Here is a 24,135-nt window from a genome sequence, read left to right on the forward strand (position 1 = left end):
CACCAAGCAATGTAAAGGTCAACACTTTTGCTCTTTATCCGGGAGTAACTAGCTATTAGAGAGCAAGGTGGTGGTGTGCCTCCAACCTAGCTACAGTTTAGTGCAGTTTAGGGAAAACACTTTAGCAGTAAAAGAAAGACATCATAGGTGATGATTTAGTTATTGGACCATCCTTTACTTGCAAGATAAACCTAAAGTGTTCATTTAATTGTCTATGTCTGGGATATCAATTTCCTTCTTTCACACCATGCCTTCATGTCTATTTGTAAGATTAAAACATCAGTAATAAAAGCAGCATGAACTAACAGGCAAACATTAAGGGAAAGTGTCATAAATAATACCCCACAGAAGAGGGAAAAAACCACTAGACCTTAGAAGCCAGAAAAGATGGCTTCATATTCATTGGACTCTCTTCAACACTCAGGTCCAAGGTCAAATTCTGATTTATAGTTGCATAGTTATATGCAAAACGGCAGCTAGAAAAGAGCTCGGTGTAGCATGCTAGCTATGGCTCCCCTTGGTAGCAGCAAGGTCCTTCAATAGTTCTTGATATGTTTATTTGCAAGATCAGAGAGCTGGCATTGAGAGATGGAAAGCTAGACAAAATTGCAGCATCCAAAAGGGAGATAAAAACCACTGACTGTGGAGACAGGACTTTAAATCCATGTGAGCAGTCAATAACAAAAACCACAGACCACAGACTTGGGAATTCAACAATTCTCCTCAAGCTCAATTCACTCTCAAGACTGAATTATTCAGTAAACTTTTTCTTTTTTCCCAGTAGTGTTTGCAAAAGCTGTCAAGGAAGAGATTGTCAAACTAGAATTAAAGTCAAATCAGAAGAGAGGATGTGTTTTCTTCCCTCTTTCTTTAGTTTTGAGGAAGCTTTCTTAAGATAGATGAAAATAGCAGACGACAAGCTACAGCACCCAGAGTCGTCTCTATTAACACACGAGGTGTATGACGATCAAGGAAAAAATGGTTATCTGCTATAACGAGGTCATGAAAGCGATCCATCATCTGAAATAGCTTCTATTCATGTTGCACTGTTTACAGACTTCTGGGCAGTATCTTCTACTTCGAGCTTGCATCTCCTCCTCTCCCCTAGGCAGTAAAGCTTTGTCCAATGGCAACACGGGGAGAAAAAAACAACCAAACAAAAAAATCCCGCTGATGAGCTATAGTCGACTTAAAGTAGCTGTCTTGCTTTTTCTCATAACCTTCATCCAAACAACTCATTCATTATCTAGACCCTTTCAGCCCCCTTCATAAAATGTAGCTGAGCACCAGTTGTATCAGGACATTGGCCATCAGACATATATTCCTAATCCTCCAATACAGCACGGCTTCTAGTGACACTTGATGATACCTAAGAGATTTTGACATACTTTTTTCTGCTCAAGACAGGATAGACATTTTGCTCTTTCTTCAGGACCTGCTGTGAGAAAGCAACCTACCTACCATCATTCAGAAAACTCTGTAATGACATTTTAATAATTCTGTTGTACAAACAGCTTACATGCCCCCTGCAGAGGAGAAAAACAAAGCTTTGTACTATCCGGTGTTTAACACTGGTTTTATGTATTATATTTTAAAAATCTGAACAGATGTCAATAAGTGACATGTGATTCCATATAAAAACCCTTAAGATTTTATAAATGCCATTATGAAAATACACCACCATCCCTTCTCATGTTCCTTCATCACGGTATTTAACACCAATCTCAACATCTTTAAACGTTTCCATATTATTAGCTGCACCCAAGAACAGCTATCCAAGTTTTAGAAGACATTCTCAAAGAGATGATATCACCTTTCCTTTAGTTAACACTAACGTGTTTCCATATGACCTCTAGCAGTCAATGATGAGTAAAAAGCCCAAATGGGAGCATATCTATTTTCTAACTACCATCCCCTTAAAAGCATTCCTAAAAGCTTCTGTGAAGAATAACTAATGCATCTCAAGAATGAAGTTGCCCAGACAAGCACCATCTCATAAAAACTCAGTAGTAGTTACCCATGTTCCTATTTCTTATATGTTCACCTAAGCATTTTCTAGTTTTCAGTAGCATAAAAAGATATATCCATTAAGAACAGAAGTTAAAGAGTACATACGTATATGAGGGAAAGTCAGGCAGAAAGTCTGGCACAGCCAATAACAGAAAAATTTGATAAATGTATCAATCTTTGATTCTACAGTGGCATTTCCCATCTCCAGCCTGGACTCCAAGTGACTGCTTTTAGCGCAATGGCACCCTTTAACCACAGCAATGTCCTCCTTGATCCCTGCCTTTCCTTCCTACTCTTTAATCGCCGAGTTCACCCACTTTGACTTTGAGGAAAAAAAAAAAAAACAACAAAACATTGTTGTCATGTTGCATTTAGTAAGTTTACTGCTCTGCATATTTCCTTGATTTCCTGAAATACACGTGGCCTCTTTCTTCCCTATTGTTAAAAAAGTATTAACAAGGTGATCTATATCCATCTATTTGAGGCCAAATGTCATTCAAACAATTATAAATACTTGATAAGTTCTGGTTGCAGTATAGCCATAATCAAAATTCTGATGCAAGTTGCCATACTTTCTTCCAGAAAGGCATTCATTTCATGAATGCCTTAGCTTTGAAGATGATTTCATTGTCAAGCAACCCTTGTGTTACTGCCAGAACAGCGGGGAAAAGCTTTATTTCAAGAAAAGAAAGAAGAACGTGTCAATTGATGATGACAGAACTGTTGTAGGTCAAACAGTTAAACTTATTTTGACTCCGTGTGTAGCAGGCTTGGGGATTTTTTTTCTGAGTACACTGTACTGTGTGAGGGCAGCTCTGAGCTAAACAGAAAAAAAATAGACTGATGGTCAGTACAAGTTGTAACTCTCAAGATAAGGCTAACAGGAGTGTCCCACTGCATCATGCATTTAAGTAGTACAACATTCACTTGGGATCTCAAACATAACACGATCCCCTGAACAGGAAAAATCTGCAGTTCACACAAGAGTAAACTCATCACAATTAGGGGTGCCTGCAAGTACAGAAACATGCAATCGATGACAATGAAATGGCAGATATAATCCAGTTTTCACAAGCAACCACAGGAAGGAAAAGTTGCATTTGCTTTTAGACACAGCAGATTACATTTACTGCTGTTATCTCCAGAAAGAGGCATGGGCATTTGCTTACGCAGTGCACTTAGTACTTGCTCAGATTTTTTGAAAATAGATGCCTTTGTTTACTAGCTGTGATGTCCAAACAATTTCATGGTCTTTCCTCCACCAGACTGAAAAATTTCCAACTCTCACCATCTGCATTACAAACATCTCAGCACCTTCAAATTGCTTCTATTCAAAAAATGAAGCAAGATATTTTAGTTATAGGAGAAAGATAAAGAAATTACCGCTTCATCACCAGGCTGTCCAGAGTTCACTCTGAGGCTAGCGATGGGCTTGTGGTCCCACACAAGCAGGATAAACAATGAGGATTAAAACCTCGCTCTAGTAAATGCATTAATATCACTTTGCAGTTGATATATTTGACTATCCTGGACAGAGTACAAACTATACAACAGCACAGCCATCTAGGCCGGGGCCAAATTACCAAAATATAGCCAAATAATCTGCCTAAATGAGTCACAATGCACAAATTGTACAGTAATTCAAAATCTGGTCACACATCATCATTGGACTGCTTGGAGTATACTTCACTGATGTCTCTGTCAGTGATCTTTGATGGCTCCTCTGTCTTTCCTCCTCTTTATTACATAGTGCTAGCATTGGCCAGGACTTGATTTTGTGTTTTAGATGAAAAAGTTTCTACCCCCAAAGAGCTTATGCACATATGAATAATTCACTAGCTCTCTTGTAGCTGGGTGGTTTGTTTTTTTTTTTTTTCCAAAAAGGGAGTCTGGTATCTCTGGTTCTACCAAGTTCTTTAAATTTTACCCCTTCTTCACTAAAGTAGGAAGAGCAGCAGTACTTCTAAAGTCTGCTCCTTAGTTTCAGAGAAAGAGCTGTGACTGACTGTACCTCTTCAGAATTGTCTCCCTTCCCTCCCTCCCTGCATGCTTGGAGAAACAAGCCAATCATGTTGGTGTTTCCAGCACCAAGATAAATGTTTTTGCAGCATTTATTGAGACTAGCAGGAAGTTTCCCTATGCTTAGATGTGAAAACATATAGTTATGTCATAAAAATCTCTGGGCTTCAAAAATATGACCTCAACGACTATAACAGCTACATACCATTTTATTATTAATTCATAATAAGAACAAGCAGCGTGAAACAGTTGCCTGTTTACTGATGGAATTATACCTGGATTATATAATCATGGTTTACAGACATAATTTTTGTATTAAAAGTGAGGGAAAAAAGTCATGCCTTTGAGACATAAGCAATGCTGCCACAGCACTAGGAGACATCAAGTTATACCAATAAACAACTTCTGTTGTTAACATCCACTCCATTTGCAGAATACATTCTAACTTACTTCAACAGTATACTTTTTTCCTTGGAAAAAAGCTTCTACTAGAAGATGTTGCTGTCTACACTATTTCTAGAACCGTTATGATCAGCCTTTAAACAGTAGGCTGAGCATCCACATCAGTCTGAACTTTCCAAGATCATCATGGCCTCTGATATTTGCTTAAACTATTATAAAAGAGAGAGGGAGAGGAAAAAAATAAATAAGTTAAACGGAGCAGCCAGTTCTCAGCTTTTCCCCTCATGACACCCACCAGCCTCCCTGCCTACAAATCCAGAAAGCGAAGCAGCACCTTACAGATCTCCCACTTGTCAGGATAAACACGCTTAATGGCAGACGGCTTCTCAGCCTCCACCTCCTCCAGCGAAGGCTCTCCTGCCTTCCCCTCAAGCTATGGCCGGTTCTCAGGTGCCCGAGATTTCTCATCGGTGCTTTAACTCTTTCTAAACCATCACCCGGGCCAAACTACGAACCCGCTGAAGAACGCCGTTCTATCCAGCATAAATTTGTAACGTTTGCCCCTCCGCTCGGTTCCAAACGGTGAGGGCGCACATTATTTACAGTCATTTCAGAACAATTAGCTGAGTGAAGGGAATAATTTCTGAAGAGGAGTAGGCAGCGAGACACAAAAGGCATACGGTATTTAACACGGTATTTAACAAACTGTTAACGTTACACACGGACCAGCGAAGAGGAGGTTTGGGCCTGGCCAGTGACGAAGAGGAGCAGGACGAGCAGCCGTCCGTCAGCACCTGCGCTCAGGGCCGTCCTTCACCAGACCCTACGCCGCTTCGCAAGTTTTCCCCCGCGCCCGTTTTCAGACACGGCCCAGGATCTCGGCTCGGGGGGTGCCGCGACCAGACCCTGCCGCTGAGCGGAGCCCCCCAGACGAGACGCGGGCCGGGGTCCGAGGGAGGGGCGCGGCGGCCAGGCCGGTCGGGCGGAGGCACGGCCGGCCCCCCCTCCCGCTCCCGCCGCGGGGGGAGAGCTGCGGCAGCGCGGCTGGGCGGTCGCGGCGCCGGCCCTCCCCGCCCTCGCATTCAACTGGTGGGACCCCCCCCCCCGTCCTCCGCCCCCGGCACCGGCGCGGCGTGCAGGAGGCGGCGGGACGAAGTCGATAGCAAGGGGGGGGGGGGGGAGCGGCGGGCGGCCCGGCCCGGCTCGGCCCGGCGGGGCGGGCGCCGCTGGCGGAGGATGCGGGCGGCGGCCCGGCGGCGCGGGCGGCTGCAGGCGGGCGGCGGGCAGCGGCGCGGCGCCTGACCGCAGGGCTCCGCTCCGCTCCCGAGGATGCTGGGGGGCGATGCCCGGCGACAGGGAGGACGAGATTTGCCAGAAAGCGCTGCAGCTGCTGGCCGAGCTGTGCTCCGTCGGGGCGGTGGAGAACGAGAACTGCCGGGATTTCATCTACTACCTGCGGGACAGAGCCCGGCCCCGCCTCACCGACTCAGGTACGGCCGCCGCCGTTAGGGGTGCGAGCACCGACGGCCTCCGCCGCGCCCTGGCTACGGGAGGAGGGTGAACGTCCCCGAGCATCCCTTGGAGGCCGGGTGCCGCGGGACGAGGCCTGCCGGCACGGCGGGAACTGCCCCCGGGTGCCAGCGGCCGGGGAGGGAAGAAGGGGACGTGGGGGCTCCCGGGAGCCCGGGGCTGGGGGTGGGGGGGAGATTTGCCCCGGTGTGGCCGGGGGAGAACGCTCGTCCGGGCTCGGCCGCCCGCCGCCGCGCACGGTGGTTTCGGGTGGTGCTGCCGGGTCTCCGTTACAGGCGTCCAGCGCCCAGCTGTTGGCGGAGAAGCAAAGCCCTCGTTCGGCAGCTCTCCCCGCTGGAGCCGGCTGTTAACTGCCCGAGTGCCGGCAGCGCGCGGTGCGGGCAGCACGGCAGGCAACTTTGTCCCTCGGCTGGCCGGCGTGCCCCCGCCGCCCGCCTGGGCTCAGCCCGGCCCTGGAGCGGGTCGGAGCCTCCCTGCCCAGCGCTGCCCCCTCTGTTGTTTGCAGCAGCGTCACAGGACGGGGGGGCCCTTCTCGTGCTCCTGTGGCCCTCCCCATCGCTCCGGCTTTCATTCTAAAAGACGGGGGGTTTCATAGCTCAGTTTAAATGCAACGCGATTTAACCTAACTTTCCGGTTCTGTATTTCACAAGCCAAAAAAGAGTATTTCTTGCGTTTCCGTAGCAGATGTGGGGGTTGTAGTTCTGACAGGATGTACACCGAGTGATTTTACGTGTCCGAGTGTCTGGATTATGGTTGCCTTTTCATGTCTTGGCGTAACACTCTGACTTACAAACTTTACCTTAAAGAAGCTTTTTAATAAGGAAGCTGAGCTCCAGCTGCTCGGAAATGTTGGAAGATTGATGGTGTGCTGTACGTCTCTGCCCATAAGGGAAAGGCAAATTGCAATGTGAAGTAGGAGTTTATTATATTCATTTTTACACCATCAAGTTGAGTTTGCTCACTATGAGGAGACATTTAGAGAGTTAGAAGTTGATAAACATTTGCAGTACTGGAAAGCCTTGCTGTTAGATTAGCTGATCATCACAGCACCGTACTGATTCCTTTGATATTCTCTGAAATAAATTAGTTAACGTAGCATAGGGCAGTCTAATGACACTATTCTTAAATATTTTTCTGTATTTTGGTGAGTCTGAAGTAACAGAGTGCAACTTACTGACAAATGCTTGGATATGCTAAAAGGCCTGGAGGAAACAAGTGAAAAGAAAAAAGAGAAAAGAGATCTGCTATCACAATAAATGAATAAGGAATTTTCCAACATTCAGTTTGCTTGTATCCAGAGCTATTTGCAGCCATTGCAGCTTCTCACTCACTTTAAAATATTCAAATTAAAGTGATTCATGCAATGTTTGAGAAGGATTCTTTAAAATTAGGCAAATTTAATTGTTTTGCTCATATAGGCAGATTTAATTGCTTTGTTCATATAAGCACTAATTTTTGTGACAGACACCTGTGATTTTCTGTAATTTTCATTTACCAAGGGATCAATCACATATTTGTATATCAAGTGATGATTCCAAAAATGTCTACTTAAATCAGTGCTCACTTTGAATACTCAATTACTTGAAATGCATATGGGACTTTAACCTCAGCTACTTGGATAACAGCTTTTCAGATTTCCTTCAGAAGCTACCTGCTTTTTTCCATTAGCCTCGGGCAAAAAGAGTACCTGGCATCTGTTCGGGAGCATTTTTAAAACATGGTGTGTTCAGTAAAAATTTATCACCTCTGCCTGAAGATAAAAAAAAAACAACAACAAAACTAAAATCTGTATTTACTTCTACCTGTTTTGCTTAAACCTTTATTATACAACAGCCTTCTGGTATTGTTGCAAACCGGCTCAATTACACAGAGCAGCAGTCCCTAACCTTCGCCAGCCAATGTGCAACAACAGTGAGCAATTATGCTGCAGGCAGCATCTTCCTATTGGCCTCAATTTTAACATTTTTATTTTTTGCAGCTGCAGCCAGTCTCGGAGGGTCTAGCAGGCAACACGTTATCCATAAGCCCTGACTCGGAAACCACTTCTGTAGGGTAGCAATGTCAGGAATTTATTAATTTACCTTGTCTTATATTTCTTTGATTAAAATACATATATTGTCCCAGTAAACTAGCTGCCCATGAAGTTTGTTTAGTTGGTCCTTGGATGTGATGGTATGGGCTGGAAGAAGACAGCATACGTGACTTCCAAAAAGAAGTGATACGATTCATAATCACAGGATAGTACATTGACCAAATCCAGCTTCATTTACATAGTGAGTTTCCTTCACTTAACAATGCCGAAATGGCGTTTAAAAGCCCTGACAGCTGATCCATTCACTTTCCAGCCTCTAGTGGTCTAAGCATAGGGGTGTGAAGAAAACCTGGCAAAATTAGGTAAAAGATGAAGCTATACTTGTTATAACCTATTGTTTTCCTGTATGAAGGTGATGTGCGTTAGCTGAACTGAACATCTTCCTCCTAGGCCAGACAAAAGAGGTATCTAAAAATGTGTACAACTTTGTTAGAGTTGAGAAAGGTGCAGCTAGAAAACATACATGATTAGCTTTTGTACAGGAATTAAAGCATTTCCCCATGCTTATGGAAGTTTTTCTGCAATAAAGTGGCTACTTGCCTAAACCCAACTACGTGGTGGGTACAGATGATTTTACAGCACGTTTGGTTTGAGCCATTCATGTACGTTAGCTCTGTTATGTGAGTGGTGGCGGGGGGGAATCAAACCCTAATTGAGGGAGGAAGTGAGCTGAGGTGTTGCTGAGCCTGATACCAGGGTTTGTCTACAAGCTCACCCTCACGGCGCCCCTCAGTCCCAGCACTGAGCAGCCAGATCCCTGGAGATCCACTTGCCTGACATCTGATGCAGTTGGCTTTGTGGCTCCCCGCCGTCTGAGTATTTGGCTTGTGACTCGGCCCGCGAGGGCAGGAGGAAGGGGGACAGGAGGGACTGGATGCTTGTGGCATGCACAGCGTCTTTATTTTGCATGTAATTTGCCCTATTATGGGAAGTACTGCACAGGGCATAGAGCATAAGTTTAAAGGCTAATGAGTTCCAGGTTTAACGCACTAGTCCGCTGGATTTAAAGAGTGACACGAGTGAGTCAGGTTTATAATGGTTTTCAGAAAACTAAAAATGCAAATTAGGCATTTAGTGAAAAATCTTCCATTAGTTCAATAAGAGTTATATGTCAGAGCACCCTTGAAAATCCCAACAGGCATCCTTAAGCATTTAGATACCTTAATAAGCTGGATCTTTTTCTGTTCCATTCCTCCATTCTGTATTTGTAAAATGCTGATAAAATTTCTATATCGTAGAAGGGCCTTATGAGGGTAAATTGCTAAGTCAGAGCACACCAAGTATGTAATACGTTCATAAGGGAGAGTCATATGGACCCTTAGAGATATTCAAGTGAGAACCATGTTAGTCATATGAGCGTTTGAAAACAAGGTCATGTAATATCACCCCATGACACCAGAGAAAGCAAATATTGTGGATGAGGAATGGAAGTTGCTTGACTAGAAGAATTATACTAATGTGTAAAAAAACAAAACAAAAAAAAAAAAAACCAAACCAAAACCCCCCACAAACAAAAAACCAAGAAGGCAGAAAATCTTAATGGAGAGATTCACCATTAAAGGAGGAATTACAACCAAATAAAGTTGCATTTCCTTGTGGACCATTTCTCTAATAGATTTACCTTGCAACTTCTTAACAGAAAAACTTGGTGCGGCATGAATCAAGCCTGCCAGAAGGGGGATGTATGTTTTTGTACCTGTGACTTGGGACTTTTTAAAAAATGGACACTTTGAAGGGAAAAAATCAAGAGGAATAGTTACGTGGTTTTGATTTAGGATAGTTTAGAATTTGGCTTAGAAGAGAGGAATGAAGTCTTTTGGTGGCTGGAGCTAGCGCCTGTTCTCAGTCTGGCTGGTACCTGACTCTGAATTACACTTCCACTGTAGCTGGTTTGACTGCTTTCGGGTTGCATTTCAGACATTTCAGAAATCAACCTTAAAGCTTTTGCCACTAGTTGTAGTTCTTGGGTGTAGGTGATTTTGGGTCTTTTGGGTATTTTTGTTGTTGTTGTTCCATAATGAATCTTTGTTTCTAAACAAACCAGCTTCCCAGAGACGGTGGTGGTGGGCTGCCATTGCTCTTTGTAGACCTGACGGATTTCTGCACTGCCTTTTGTTGTAGCATTTTTCCAACTTTGCAGCAACTTGTGCTGCCTGCATACCTTCCAGTGACTGCTAGATATAGCAACAAAGTGCTTCATGCATAGTTATACATTTGCTGGCATTTGCTGAATATCAGTAAAATTAAGTTATATAATGGAAAAGTATAAAAGAGTTGCACACTGAGACTGCCTTACATAAAACTTCATCTCCTTGGCACGTTCTACAGATTGATTTTTTCCTACTTTAGTTAAAAAGTATGCAACGCCTGAAAACTTGGAATAAAAAATTTAAAAAGGTCAGATGAAGCTGTTACGAACCTGAGGACTGGATAAAAAAGATGCTTATGAAGATGAGGGATATAAAAAAAAGTCTAGGCCATTAATCATAATGAATTTTCATTAATGCTGTAGCAGAAAAATGAATAGGAATAAAAAGTAAAGTTTGCTCTCCTGTTCTGTTGGATTGCACATCTTGAGGATAAGCCAGTAAGGTCTTAAAATATTCTTAATTATGTGCTTTAAAATTGACTAATAAATGCTAAAACAGAATACATGGCAAATATTGTGAGTGTAATGATGGCCATTAGGCACAGGTCATAAGTAAGAGTTCAATATTGTACAGTGACAGAAAGTCAGATTTTAGTACTCGATGGAGGTAAAGATAGCTGACAATCAAGAAGCTAAATAAGCGTGGGTATGGAAATGTGATGGATATTGAAGACAATGTATGAGCAGGCGCAGTTATGGGCTTGCTGTAGAATTTAATAGTCTTATTAATCAGTACTTTATTTTTTAAGATACACTTTCAACTTCGGGAAAGAGAAAAGCACAAAGAAATAGAAGGCATAAGCGTGGCCTCGTGGCCGACCAGTGGAATGTGGGAGTCAAGGTCTTCTTAGAGAGTATCATTCCGATAGACTGGTCAGTCCCTAGGAAGCTAATACTTGCAATTAAATAGTATCCCAGCAAGCCGCCCTTTAATTCAGGACTGACTTTAAAAACAAAAACCATCTTCAGAAAGTAATTTAAGTCCTTAAGAGGGTATTTTTAAATTTTTGTAACTCAAATGGCTTACTGATTTATTCCCCTCCACCCCCCAAACTTCAGGAACATAGCAAGCTGCAGTTTCATCAAGACGCTAAGTACATCTAGATTTATCTAGATAAATGCAAAAAGCATTTACAAGTTGTAAAGACATGAAAAAGATTCGAGCGGGTAAAAAAACTTTCAGTATGGTTTTTATTTTTATTTTACTCGTTATGACCCATTGCTTTCCATATTTGTAATTTTATTTTCCTCCTGCAAAAGGAATGTAAAATGCTGCCACTCCAAATTGATAGTATTCTGTATGTCATGCTAGTGCACAACTCTTCACAAGACAGAGGACAAGTATGAATGGTATTCACTGACATGATGTCAAATGAATGAATAAGTGTGAGGCCCAAGTTCCTTTGGGTTTCAAGAACCAAAGTGCTGTTTCAAGAGTTTAAAAAAATACAATGATGTTCTGTATTTTAGACTAAAAATATGTATTCTTTTTCTCTTTTGAAAAGTCAGGAACAAGTTTGCAGAAGATAAAAAGAATTATTTCCTGTTGCTTGTATTCTAAGATGCTCTGCCAGTTTAATTTCCTCTAAACGAAGGCTTTTAGAGATTTTCCTGTCATAGTGAAAGAGGTTAGTATTGGGTTTTCCTGGGAAATCTTTTTTAAACAGGTAACTCTCAACTTTGAAACAAAGTGCAGAAAAGAGCAAATTAAGTTGAAACGAAGAGGACCACCTGTGTGCTTAATAATGGCTTGAAGCTGTAATTAAAATAAATTAATGTAAATAAAAGTAAATTAAAGATTTTACTTTAATATAACTGCATATGACTTTTTCCTAGAATAGATTTTTGTTCTTTTTACAGGTAACGTAAAGATGTATAGATGTTTAAGTTATAATTTACACTTCAGAACCAGACAAAAGGAAAACGGCGAAGATCATCTTACGATAAAACTGATCTTGAGCTTTGGTCAGGTTGGAGCACAGTCATATTAAATACTGGTCAAACACGAAAGGACAGATCCTCACGCTACTGAAGTAACTTTACATTTTTCAGTGGTGCAAAGCAATTTCAGTATAGTAGTACTTTCCTCTAAGTGGAGAAGGCAAAGGTGAGTGAGTAGGTTTTGTGTAGTCCCTTTGACCAAGACTCATGCCGCTGCTGTCCTGTGGCTGCTCTTGGACGTAGTGGGGAGCAGAGCAAGTTTGACTGTATGAGAAAAAGCCAAGAGGAGGGTGGCTTCTAGCCCTCGTGGCCTCTACATCCATAGTCACTATAGAAGTGGAAAGCAAGAGCTTTCTGGGGCTTCCACTTCCATTTTGGTTTTACTTCTCACTTAGATGAGAATTATACGAAATGTCTGTTGTTTACAGTCTGCACTTCTCCACTGAAACGACAGCACAACATTGTGTTACGCTTGTGTTAAATACACTGATGCCACCTGCACCTCGTTGTATTTAACAAAAAAAAAGTATGTTTTCTTGTATACTATATTCATTGTATATATAAAAATAATATTTATTTACTGAAGTCATTGCAAGCAGATTTCTGAAGTAATCCTAAAATTTAGAATAACATGCCAATTGACTCAGAAGTCAATTATCTCTACAGTCATCCCACAGTTTATGCAAGTCTCTACTGAATGTGCTGTGAATGTTAAAGAAAATGGTTATTTTGAATTGTGAGTAACAAAAATATATATAACTGAAAGTAGCCTAAGGAGTAATGACAAAAACATCAACCTTTTAAAAATTAGGACGGCATACAGTCTGTCTTATACCTGAATTCTCATCTTAAATGCCAGTTTTGCTGATGAAAAACAGTAGGCTAAATTTAGCCCTCGTACATATGACTGTACTTGCCACTAAAAGTTTACCACTGCATTTGTCATAACTCGTACTTCAATGGGATTTGCACATTTCTCCTAGACAGGGGGGAGAGGGGAAAGAATTTGCTAATTATAGTTTCCTAAGAAATATCCATAAGCTTTCTGCAGGCAACAATTTACATTTGGAGACAAAAAACTCTGATCACTTAAGTAGAGGTGTTACTGTAATGGATTTATGGATCATTAATTCCTCAAAAACTGTGACTTGGTGTTACAATAACACTGTTTATCAGTACCGGTAGAATTCGGAATTGTTACATTTCTGTGCGATCTATACATTTAGTGACCCAAGTACAAATGGTCAGCTACACGTCCCCTCCCCACAGATAGCTTTCTGGAAATTTCCATTCCAAACTAATTTGTGAGAGTTTAATTACACTGACAATTCAAAGACCTAGAAATGTAAGTCCAAAATTATTTCTGTCATAACAGCAGATCCGGTTAAATTCAGTCTTGAGGCTGTGCAGCACTATAGCATCTTTGGTGTGTAGTAAGTAGAGGATGAACATTAACTGCAATTTATGTATTTCTGTTTAAAACCACATTTCCAGGTTTTAGTTCTTTCCCCAATGAAAATAATGATCATTGTTGGTTTAGTGCAAAGCTGTACTCAAGAACAGTGTATTGTGCATCTTTTGCTATATTTTGTCATTAATTTAAGCTCTTTTGTGGCTTTATTTAGACCACAGAGATGAAGAGAGATTATTTTGTTCTAAAGCTTTATGTCCTTTTCATATTGTTAACAAAATTTTAGTTCAAGGGATAAGAATTTAGAATAATTAATTACAGATGGAAGGATTTTTCATAAAATCTCTGTCAGTTGCAACTTATAAAATCATTAATTCCTAAAGTTCATCGTTTTACAAGATAAATCTTTTTTGCATGTTCTGTAGTACTGTTAAGTAGTGAGTACTTGATCCATTTATTTTGGGAGTACAAAAAAAATAATCTGTCATATAGCATAAAGAAAATGTTATGTATAACAGCTGGTGGTTTGCACATTTGTTACATTAGCTATTGTAATCACACTGAATCTTGTGCAGTTTAAGTTCCTCAATATGTTCAGCTGCATTTTGGGGGGGATTTGAGACATTCATTAGCCAAGTAAAATCAGTTTGGCTTCTTTCGGCAGACAAGTACGCTACAGGATTTGATCCTGTATATTCCTAGGGTTAGTTGGAATTCAGAAATACAGTGTGTGGCGTCAAAACTGGCAAACGCGTCTGTATGTCTTGAGCCAATTTACAGTTCATGTGTGTTTACCAAAGAGAAACATTGGAAGAGTCCAAGAATATATAATCTGTCAGAAAAAAGCTTTTAGATTGTTGATGTAAATTCACCATGCTAACAAAAAAAAAAAGGCAGTAATGACTGGACTTAAAATTTTCAAAAGGCATGTAAAATAAGAGGAATTAGAAACTGAAACAGGATCATCCCTTCCAGTATACTTTCTTACCGTTTTTCTCCCCCCAGTTTAGTTTTACACGCACACAAAAAGAAAGCCTTCCTGACTTCCCTTGGAAACATGTTTCCATCAGGAAGTTTGTTCAAAATTTCTTAATTCTGTCTTACTGTCTGTGAAACTCCCCACATCTTTCCTTTCCCCACGTGATGGACCTTTTTTGTGTGTATACAGCTACTAGCCAAACACTAAATATTTACCTTTTTAAATCTCTTGCAAACCAGTCTTCATCGTTCCTACCCAGGTTACTTTGTGTCTGCTTTCTCCATTTATTTTCCAGATTGTGTGTGTATATACCTGTATGCTTTCTCAAGCAGCATCTCATTTTATTTACTGCCTGTATTTCTAGTATTTTTAATTCATCTGTGTTTTAATTCTCTGACCTCAACAGCATGGTTTGTTTTCTCCTCACTTTTAGTGCAATTTGAGAACGTAATTGTATTGCTGTTTAATAAATCGATATATAATGTTTGACCCGTCGTACACACAGATTATCTCATTGGGCATCTGGCCACAGCTATATAAAGTTCCGTTTAGAGTTCTCTTTTAAAACTTTCTACTTATTTTGCAATTTGCAAGAGGTTCATCCCTATAAAGTTAATGGTTTCACTAATATACATTAAGATATTACAGAAGGTGTTTCTCACATCTATCAAATTATGTAAATAATTACAACTTGTAACTCAGTAAGAATTATCCTACTATAATACATAGAAAGGAATGTACAATGCTAATTAGAAAATGATCAATGAGACCAACAGTCTTACAATCTTCTGTTTCAATTTGTAGCAGATGTTTTACCCACTTAAAAGAGAAGTTTCTTTAATATTTTTTTTCCCCTAGAGAAGTTTAATGGATAAAATTAATGCCTAGTTATTCCGTCCTTTTTTGGGAAGCCTACCATAAATAGGGCGATCTCAAGTATTCATGATGCAGAAAGGAAGGGAGCGTTTCCTGAGTCTGGCTACAGGGAAATAAAGCAGGTATTGAGTTGGTTCTCGCTGAGTGCTATTCTATTCCCCATAGTAGGGCTGATGTAGGATATGTAGCAGTGGCATTATGACAATTCTTACCTGCTGAAAAGAGCTTTTAGGTCCATTAGCAACCAAATACAAGAGAAAACAGATCTGGTATTGCTTAAAAAAATACATAAAGCTCTGAACAGAAAATTCTCATATCAGTACTATTTTTTTCAAGCTTCACCAATTTGCTTGGGGTAATATAAGGCATAAATCTAAACTAATAGCTCCAATTCTGTTTTAATTGTACGATTGTCCTCTCTTCTTCAGTAGATCATACCATCAGGAAAGGCTCCTATTTCTGCAGATGCCACTAAGGCATCCATGGAAACAAAAGTCTAACTTAAACTTTTCCTCTATTTTTTTTTTTTTAAATTGACAAATATTAATGATGATTAATGAGTCAAAACAAAAAATTTCTCCATCCAAGTCAAAGACTGTGAGATAAATTGTCATGTTTAGTGAAGAAAATGAGTATTGGACTGGAAAACAGAGATCAGAAATAAGGCTTAGCTGGTAAACAGAAAGGTGATGGCTTGACCTATTTTTTTATGTCCGATTTGTTTGTTCTACATTTATAGCTGTCCCACAAAGAAAGAGAGGTGAAACCTGCTGGTGCAGCACGCATGAGCAGGAAGCCTATCGCTTGTGCTGCTCAGGGCATGGACGTGGGGAGCAGAACGGGCGGCCAAGCCTCTGGAGAGGGAGACATCACTCGTGTTCCTAAGGGACCAAAGAGCATCGAGCAGATTTGCTGTCATTTGGAAATTAGAGTTAACCGAATTGAAGCCTGGGATTTTGAGGACCTGCCTACAGGGACATAGTAGACAGGAAAAGTTGTGGATATACCTTGTTATACCTCTTTTATAAGAAGTTATATTTCTATTTTTTATTACGGTGAAATTTGCCTTTTTTTTTTTTCTGAATTTAAAAGCCCTTTGAGCTTCTTTAGGGAGTTCACTGTAGAAAAAGAAAAAAGCAGTTCTATCTAAATGCGTTGGCCGTCTTGGGGTCCCATCAGATGCTCACTGCTTTTTGGGGGGCGTTGGGCTTTGGTTGTTTTTTTTGAGGGTTCATAGTTTGGTAAGCCTGCCTGAGAAAGCATAATTTGACACTGACAGTAGGGCTGTGGCTAAGCAAGAAAAAGAAAGCTTGGCCATCGTGGCTTCACCTAGTAAGGAAAACCTGTCACCTCGGCTCATTCCTGTGCAGCAGCATCGCTGTTCCTGCCAGCTTCTGTTAACTGCAGAAGGTGTAACATTTTTATATCTGCTCTCATTCTCAAGTTAATGTCTTGTTCCTGCCTACCTTATTCATTCTCTACCTGTCTCTCGGTCTGTTGTCGTTATGTTATAAAGAGTGATTTGACTAGTGAAGATGATTTCTTTCATACCGCTGCTATGAGCCAGCGACGATAAAATAGCTAAAAGCAGCGCCTAAAATAGCAGCGCACAGGTATAGGTTTGCCAGAGCGAGTTGATAGTAATTACTGTATCTGTCCTTCTGTTGTGTAGCGTTACAAGTGAGACTCAGCACTGTGAGCAAAAACTGCACTTTCTCCCTTTGATGTATTCTTCTTCCTTCTTTTCTGTTTTTCTTGGGAGCTGGAAACCAGAACAGACCTTAATAGCAACAGACCCAGCAACACCTTCAGCCATCTCAACCTTTTTTCCTTCCTAAATTGGGGGGGAAGCAGTTTTTCACCTTCAGGAACATCTAAAATTCAATCTCAGGATTCACTTCTCATTCTGAAGGCTCTGTGCACCAAGAGAAGAAGGAACAGAAATTTTGTTAAAATGGAAGTCTTGGGATTTGACATTTTCATTGGTTTGGCTGTTTTACCTCCTTTTTTCCGTACCGCTCTTACGAGGAAGATTTCCAGTGGTAGTTGTTGCCATGGTACTAAGCAGGACGAGGTGTCTACTCCAATCTTAAAACTATGTTTATGGTTGTATCGTGAAAAATTATCTCTTCTGACAAGTCAGGCTTGTTTATGCAGAATTAATACAGCACCACTTCTCTTTTTCCAAAGTGGAGAGAGGCTCTTCAGGTCATTCCCCGTGTGTCAAGGCGAATGTGAGCTTCAGCAGTGCTGGAAAAGCCTTAGAATTAGTTCTGTCCTTCCACTCCCTCGTTAGCTGTTCAAATGAACAACCGCTTCACGCCCTGCCGAGCAGCTGATTGGCCTTGGAGGGAAGAAGCATCTGAAGCAGTATTAATGTTTCATTCAAAACCATGAGAGCCAGGGAGGAGGGGAGGGGAAGCAGGGAATTCAAAACCCCAAATCAGTACTGCCTTTTATTTCAGCAGGCCCTTTTCTCTTAAGCAGCATCCCTAATTGTCTCCCACACTGGATTTCCTCTCAGGACGGTCTTGCTGACTTTGTGAGATGTTTTTGCCAAGGGTAAATTGAACAGTGTACAGAGAGGAGTTCAACCCTCTCTCTTCCCTTCGCTTTTCTCTCTCAGTTGTCCGTTCCTTCTCCCCAACCCTCTTAACAGTATCTAGAATGATGTATGCTGTATAGGAGACGGAGGAGGAAAGAAGCTGTGCAGTCCTCCATCCTCTGCTATTTTCCCTTCTCAAATCATCACCGCTACATCAAGACCTATTATGTTTACCATTTAAAAATCCCTTTTTATTTTCTCAGGAAGCAAAACAGATCAGAAAGCTGTAAAATTAGTGCCATAAAATGCTATCTCAAAGATAGATGAGCAAACTAGATGTGATAAACCAATCAGTAAAGGAGTGTAGCGGAGTGCGTGGCAGCAAATACAACCAGCTACATCTGGGAAATACACAAGTCCATGGACTCCAACAGTATAAAACGTCCAAAACTGTAAAAGAGGAGCAGTTCTTACTTTTCTGTAGTACTCCCACAAGTTTGAAACATAGTTGGCAGCAATCATAACATCATTGATGTTCAAAGAAACATCACCTCAAAGTGGGTATTCACATAAGATCTTGGATTCATCATAAATAGTATAGTACATGCCAGAGTTATTAATCTGGATATGTTTCTAGTAAATAAAGATTGTTTTCTTAGGACAAGAGTAGAAAAAATGATGGGTACAGAAGAGTTGCATGACTAGCCCTTGATTAACAAGGAAGGACCCTTTTTACAGTGTTTCAAGCAGTACTGTCCCCAGTAAATGACAGCAAATAGGTCCTAAGTCTTTGAGTACTTCTGAGATAAACATTGATATTGTTGACTTTAAAACCCCAAATGTTGCTTATTCTTCTACCCATTAGTTAGTCTTTGGGGGAGGAAGCAAGCTTTTACAGAGTATTTCCTGACTCAGCAATTGAATGAAAGGAATGATGCTGACACACTCGGTCCAAGATAATGGAAGACTTAGCCCCAGCTAAATAAGACTATGAAAATACAAAAAGCCATAGGAGATGTCTGACCCTAAATCCTTGTGAATCAAACATTACTCTATGATACATTAATACGAATTTGTTTGATTCAGGGATGTTGTTTAGAGACAGTAGTATGGTTTATTTGACTGGATAGATTACTATTTGGGAACGGTGAAAACTAAGGCTCTTTTCTTAACTGTGCCAGTCACTTGTGGCATGATCTTGGAGAAATCTGTCAGGGCTGCTTTCTCCTGCCCTTTCAGTTACCTTTTCAGTACCGATACGCAGCTAAAATTCCAGCTAATCCCCCGTCCATAATCAGCAGAGAAAGCAGGGCATGTCTCAAGTGTGATGTCAGTAAAGCACTGAGCAGAAAACTGCCTAAAAAGCAGCCAAGAGAAAACGCTAGGCCCAGGGACTTAAGTGGGAAGTATTTTCCCTGAATATGGTGCCCTATTTTCATAGTGAACAGGCAACAAGAGCCTTGTACTTTGTTGGGGCCTCTCAACACTTTACTCTTATAAATAATGAACAGAATATATTTTCCTCCTGTGTAGGGTAGCAAATAGAAATGTGCCTCTGTTATCAGCAAGGCAGCCCTAATTGAGAGGCAGAGATTGGATGAAATACACATCCAAACGGGAATAAATAAAAGCATAAAGAGGATTTCAAAACCTCTATTTCTGTGCTGGGCTTAATCTGAATGTTTAGCTATGGAATTTATTCGTGATATCTGTTTGCAAGCTTGGATTTATGTTTTTAGACCTAAATCCCACCCCACACTCTAGCCCGCATCTGACTGTGCAGCAGTACTAACAGGGCAGTTACCTTTTGCGTATCCCAGCGTTTTGCTGTTCACTGCCCCTTTTTTGGCAGAAGAGTTTCAAACATTTACTTTCATGGCCTGGGTTGGATTGCAAATGCACATCTCAGCGTGATACCATTTGAGACTGGAGGGACTGCTGTACGAGGTAGTCCCGTTCCCATCGTTGCAGCAGAAATGCCCAATAAAAAGTACGTTTCTCGGAGGGAGCGCCCTTTTTAACGTGCCCCCATTCTCCAGCTTGCCACACACATGTACTTGGGATTAAACAGTGTGTTTTGACTAATTCAATTTACTTGTTATTAAGGATATATATTTGTTTATTAATTTCAGTCATATACCTCAACGTGCATGTTTTGCTCATGTTTAAGAACCATAAGAAACCCCACCCACCCCTTACATTAAGGTCCTCGAGAGAAATTGTTTAACAGTGAGGTAACTCCACTCGGCGCTCCCCGACAGCCTGGCTTTCACAAGTCTGGAAGTTTGGAACCTGCAGCTCTTTGCAGTGCGTGGTCCTTTTCCCTTTCCCTTTTTTGTCCTTTGTCAGGTTTTTTTCTTAAGTGAATGTAATCTGTTGCTCACAAGTAAAATGTTTTCTGTCTTCTTAATGGACACATTTTAGTCGGTCAAAAAATTATTCCCTTTTCCTACATTTGTCTGATTTTCTCTAATTTGGGGGCAAAACTTAATCCTGCTGTCAGTCAGATTTCAAAAGCTGCTAAACCAGAGCCACTAAATCTGACCTCATGACTTCTGTAGTACTACTTTCACTCCAAGTAATCTGGGAGAGTAAAATTTTCCAACAGATGTGCAGGAGTGGAACTACTCATACCCCACTGAATCCGAAACGTAATCTTCACTAACTTAGTGAGGCGAAAACAGGTAGTTAAATGTCAACTCAAGGGTGGGAATAGTGTTAATTTAAAGGAAATAGGAACACAGAGACTTCCTGAGAGAAGGTTATATACAAGAACCTGATTCTAAAGGGAAGATTTAAAATAATGTTCATGTAATATGGTTTTACGTCTATTTTTTCATAATATAGTCAAAGATTCGGAAGTATGATTTTGGTTTTAATCTCATTTTCTTTATTTATTTTTGGGGCCCATGTAAGACCAGGGTAAGTAGTGGAAATTGATGGGTCCCTTTTCTACCTAAGGATGTTGGATGACAAAGAAAAAAGTACCAAGTGTTCAAAAAAATTGTCCTAAAATCATTCAGCTGAGGTAGCCAAAATATTAGCAAATCCCACCAACATATTCCAGTTAGCAAGTGGGTTGTAGCTGTCTCTGGGGAGCTGAGAAGAAACTCACATTATTATTTTTAGTTGTATTTTTTTCCTGGGCAAGAATAAAAAACGTCAGGCCAGAAGATGGAAAAACAGTGACTAGAAATTTACCATCAGTTTACTCCGTTATGTATGTTTTTCCCTTAGAAGTAGTAAAATTCTTGGAGTTCTTCAAAACCCAAGGAATTCCCCAGATCTGAGAGCAATCCAGCTGAGCAATTCTTGGGGGAGGAGAGAAGACAAGAAAGCTGTGGCTCAGTGTTTCCACACTGTTTTCTTAAGTATCCCACTGCTGTGGTATTACGGTTTCTGGGAACAAGGAGCTGCTGCCAACATTTTCTTCTTGCCACTCTCTTTGTAATTCCAAGAGGGAGGTAAGGAGAGCAGTTATTCTCCCCTTGGAACAGGCCTGAGGAAGAGCAGCCGTGAGTCTGCGAGAAGAACGTTGCAAAGTTGATGGTCCCTTCTCTACATCCCATTTGTTTATGTACGCCCACCTGGAAAGACGAGTGTACAACACGGAGGGTATAGCACCGATTGTAATTGAACTAGTCTTAAAAAACCTGTGCCACATAGCATGATTATAATTTATCTCTCTGGTAAGGTTGCTTATCCTCTTTTTCTTATTTATTGCTTGAGTGAACCAAATACATTTGAATTATGTTTTAGAAGAAGTAAGACACTGTGCAACTGGTGGTATTTCACTGGAGAATAGCCCCCGAAGGGATTTGTAATCCCCTGGTACTAACATCATCTAATAGTGAGCCAAATTGAATAATAAGCTCAGTGCTATGAACACAGCTTCATATTCAGCCTCATTCTGTTTTAGTTAGCATTGCCTAGTAATTAATTATTATTCCATATTTATGCTATCAATGACATCCAGAGGCTGGCCTAAACATGCTCGAGCCACTGGCAGCAGCAGCAGCAGTATATACACACGCGGGTATTTTGTTCTTTCTCTTAAAAGATTTGTAAGTCTTGCCTGTAGCTAAACACCAGACAGCACATGCTGGACATCAGTCAAAGACGCACAGTGACACATAGCTTACTAATTACTATTAATGTTTACAGGATTTGGAATGTCCTAATTGATTTTGGCACTGAAAGTGTAGTCTGTTAAATTGCTTGTCACCTTTGTTTCATCCTCGGTCTCACTGAGAATCTCATATGCAATTAACTGTAATTGCTATACTGTATTTATTCTGAAGTGCACAATACATTGCTATTTTGTTGTTTGGATCTCAAAATTGGGGAGTTAAGTGCTTACAAAAGTACAATTCAAAATAAGGTGATCTTTGTGGTGAGGGGGTTTTTTCAGAGTACAAAAATACAAAGATTTTAACATAGTTCATGTTCCAAAGTCATAGACCTCCTGTACTTGAAATCTCACTAACTTCAGGGAGAGTAACTCGTGCATCAAGACACGACAGGTAAATCTACATTACCAACTTGTGTGGCACAATGAGAGGAGCTTGACTTGCTGCACACCATTCTGGTTCTAGGACCGAATGTCCCCATTGTGGTGCTGCCAGCGGTGAAGCTTGTGCCAGTTGCCGGTTCAAGGCACGCGTCAGGCAAGCCTAGGGCACTCACTGCAGGAGGACCCTGTGTCCACACTGCCGAACCCTGGCGTCGAGCTTCAGCCTTGGTTCCACCAGGAGGAAGACTACTTCAAACACACCCTCCCTCCACCAACGCTAAATCACTAATGTGGACACATCCGATGTTATTTAGGAAGACTCCGGCTACAGATGCTGAAACGAATTGTTATGCTGTCTGTAAGACAGGGCAATTGTTTTTTGCATATGGAACTGTACAGAAATTCTTGGAAGGAATGTATTTCCTCCACATATTCTAGGTTACAAGGTGGAAGAACTGAATTGCTCACATGAATTCATCTGCCAGTTTAGCCTGGCGATATTTTCTATTTAAACAGCCAAAGCTCCAGAATTAACATGGACTGTCTAGAAACCTCAATAAAAGAAAGGGCTTTGCCAAGAAGCAGTCTAGGACAGCAAAAAAAATGAAGCCCTTCATACAGAAAAAGGACAGGAACCTGAAAAATTTTGCTTCACGGGAATGGAGAGCGACATTGTCTCCTGATACCACCCAGGGTTTGGATGTTGGAGCACGGGTCTGTATGTCAACTTTAGGCTGCCGGAGCCTGCGCTTTTCATTTCATAGTGGATTTTTCAAGGAATAGCTAATCAGAAGTTTCTTGCTCTCCTTTTTAAAGCAGAGAATACTCCTTAGTTCCTCATATTGAGAAACTAGCTGTTCTGATTTTTCTGGAGAAAATCATTTCAAGAGATAAGATACAGATCTAGCTAAATTAAGTTAATTAAAGAAAATGCAAATCCAGTAGAATGAGTGTAGATTCTGCTTGCTGCAAGCACAAAATCTCTCCCAAGAGTCTGGATATGACAAATAATGACAATAATTGTACATCTAAAATATTAGAAATATCTTCTCTCAGAATACAGGATGAAAACAAAGACTATTTGATTTGTTTTACGTACTGCAAATGGAAAGACAAGCCTAATATCGTGGGCTGATTTCCAGCACATTCAAACTTCTTTAGAGGTTACTTTTAATTCAGTTAATTATTTTGCTATTCTCCATTCAATTAATTACCAGATTAAAGTTCTTATATAATATGTAAAATGGCATTTTAATAAAAAAAAGATTGCTGCAGAGTTTGCTTTAGAAGATAGCATAGCAAGATTAAAATCTGCAGCATTCCAAGTTAAAAGAGGCTATTAACTTTGATAGCAATTACATTTACGTGTATAGCCCACAAGAAGATGGGATATATTACATGGGGTACAGAAGACTACTACAACCGTAGGAATTGTTTAGGATTGCACATAAATACTATTGCTTAGATTTTATGCTTAGATCTTCCAGCATTGTTACATTTATCAAAACCTGTGTTTCATTTTTTTATTACAGATGTTGATCGTAATTGCTTTTTGTGGCTTTTCAGGCTTCCTGGCATCTACTCTGAAAGTAAAAAAATTATTTTGTTGTACTACCTAAGAATTGATGTTCGGTAATCCCTTTATGCTGCAGAGGTGACAGAGCTTTT

The 24,135-nt window shown here is 40.7% G+C and overlaps 1 protein-coding gene across 5 annotated transcripts in view; it reads left to right on the plus strand.

Annotated features, from left to right (window-relative positions):
- The first annotated feature begins 5,292 nt into the window (after positions 1-5,292).
- Positions 5,293-24,135, plus strand: part of SYT9 (synaptotagmin 9) — a 73,344-nt gene continuing 54,501 nt past the window's right edge. For all 5 annotated transcript variants that reach the window (XM_054828625.1, XM_054828626.1, XM_054828627.1 and 2 more), the window contains exon 1: positions 5,293-5,921. In XM_054828625.1, coding sequence (XP_054684600.1) covers positions 5,774-5,921 — 148 coding nt within the window. In that variant the 5' untranslated portion in view covers positions 5,293-5,773. The remainder of the gene's footprint in view (positions 5,922-24,135) is intronic.

Source organism: Grus americana, chromosome 5, assembly GCF_028858705.1.
Source record: "Grus americana isolate bGruAme1 chromosome 5, bGruAme1.mat, whole genome shotgun sequence".
NCBI lineage: Eukaryota > Metazoa > Chordata > Aves > Gruiformes > Gruidae > Grus > Grus americana.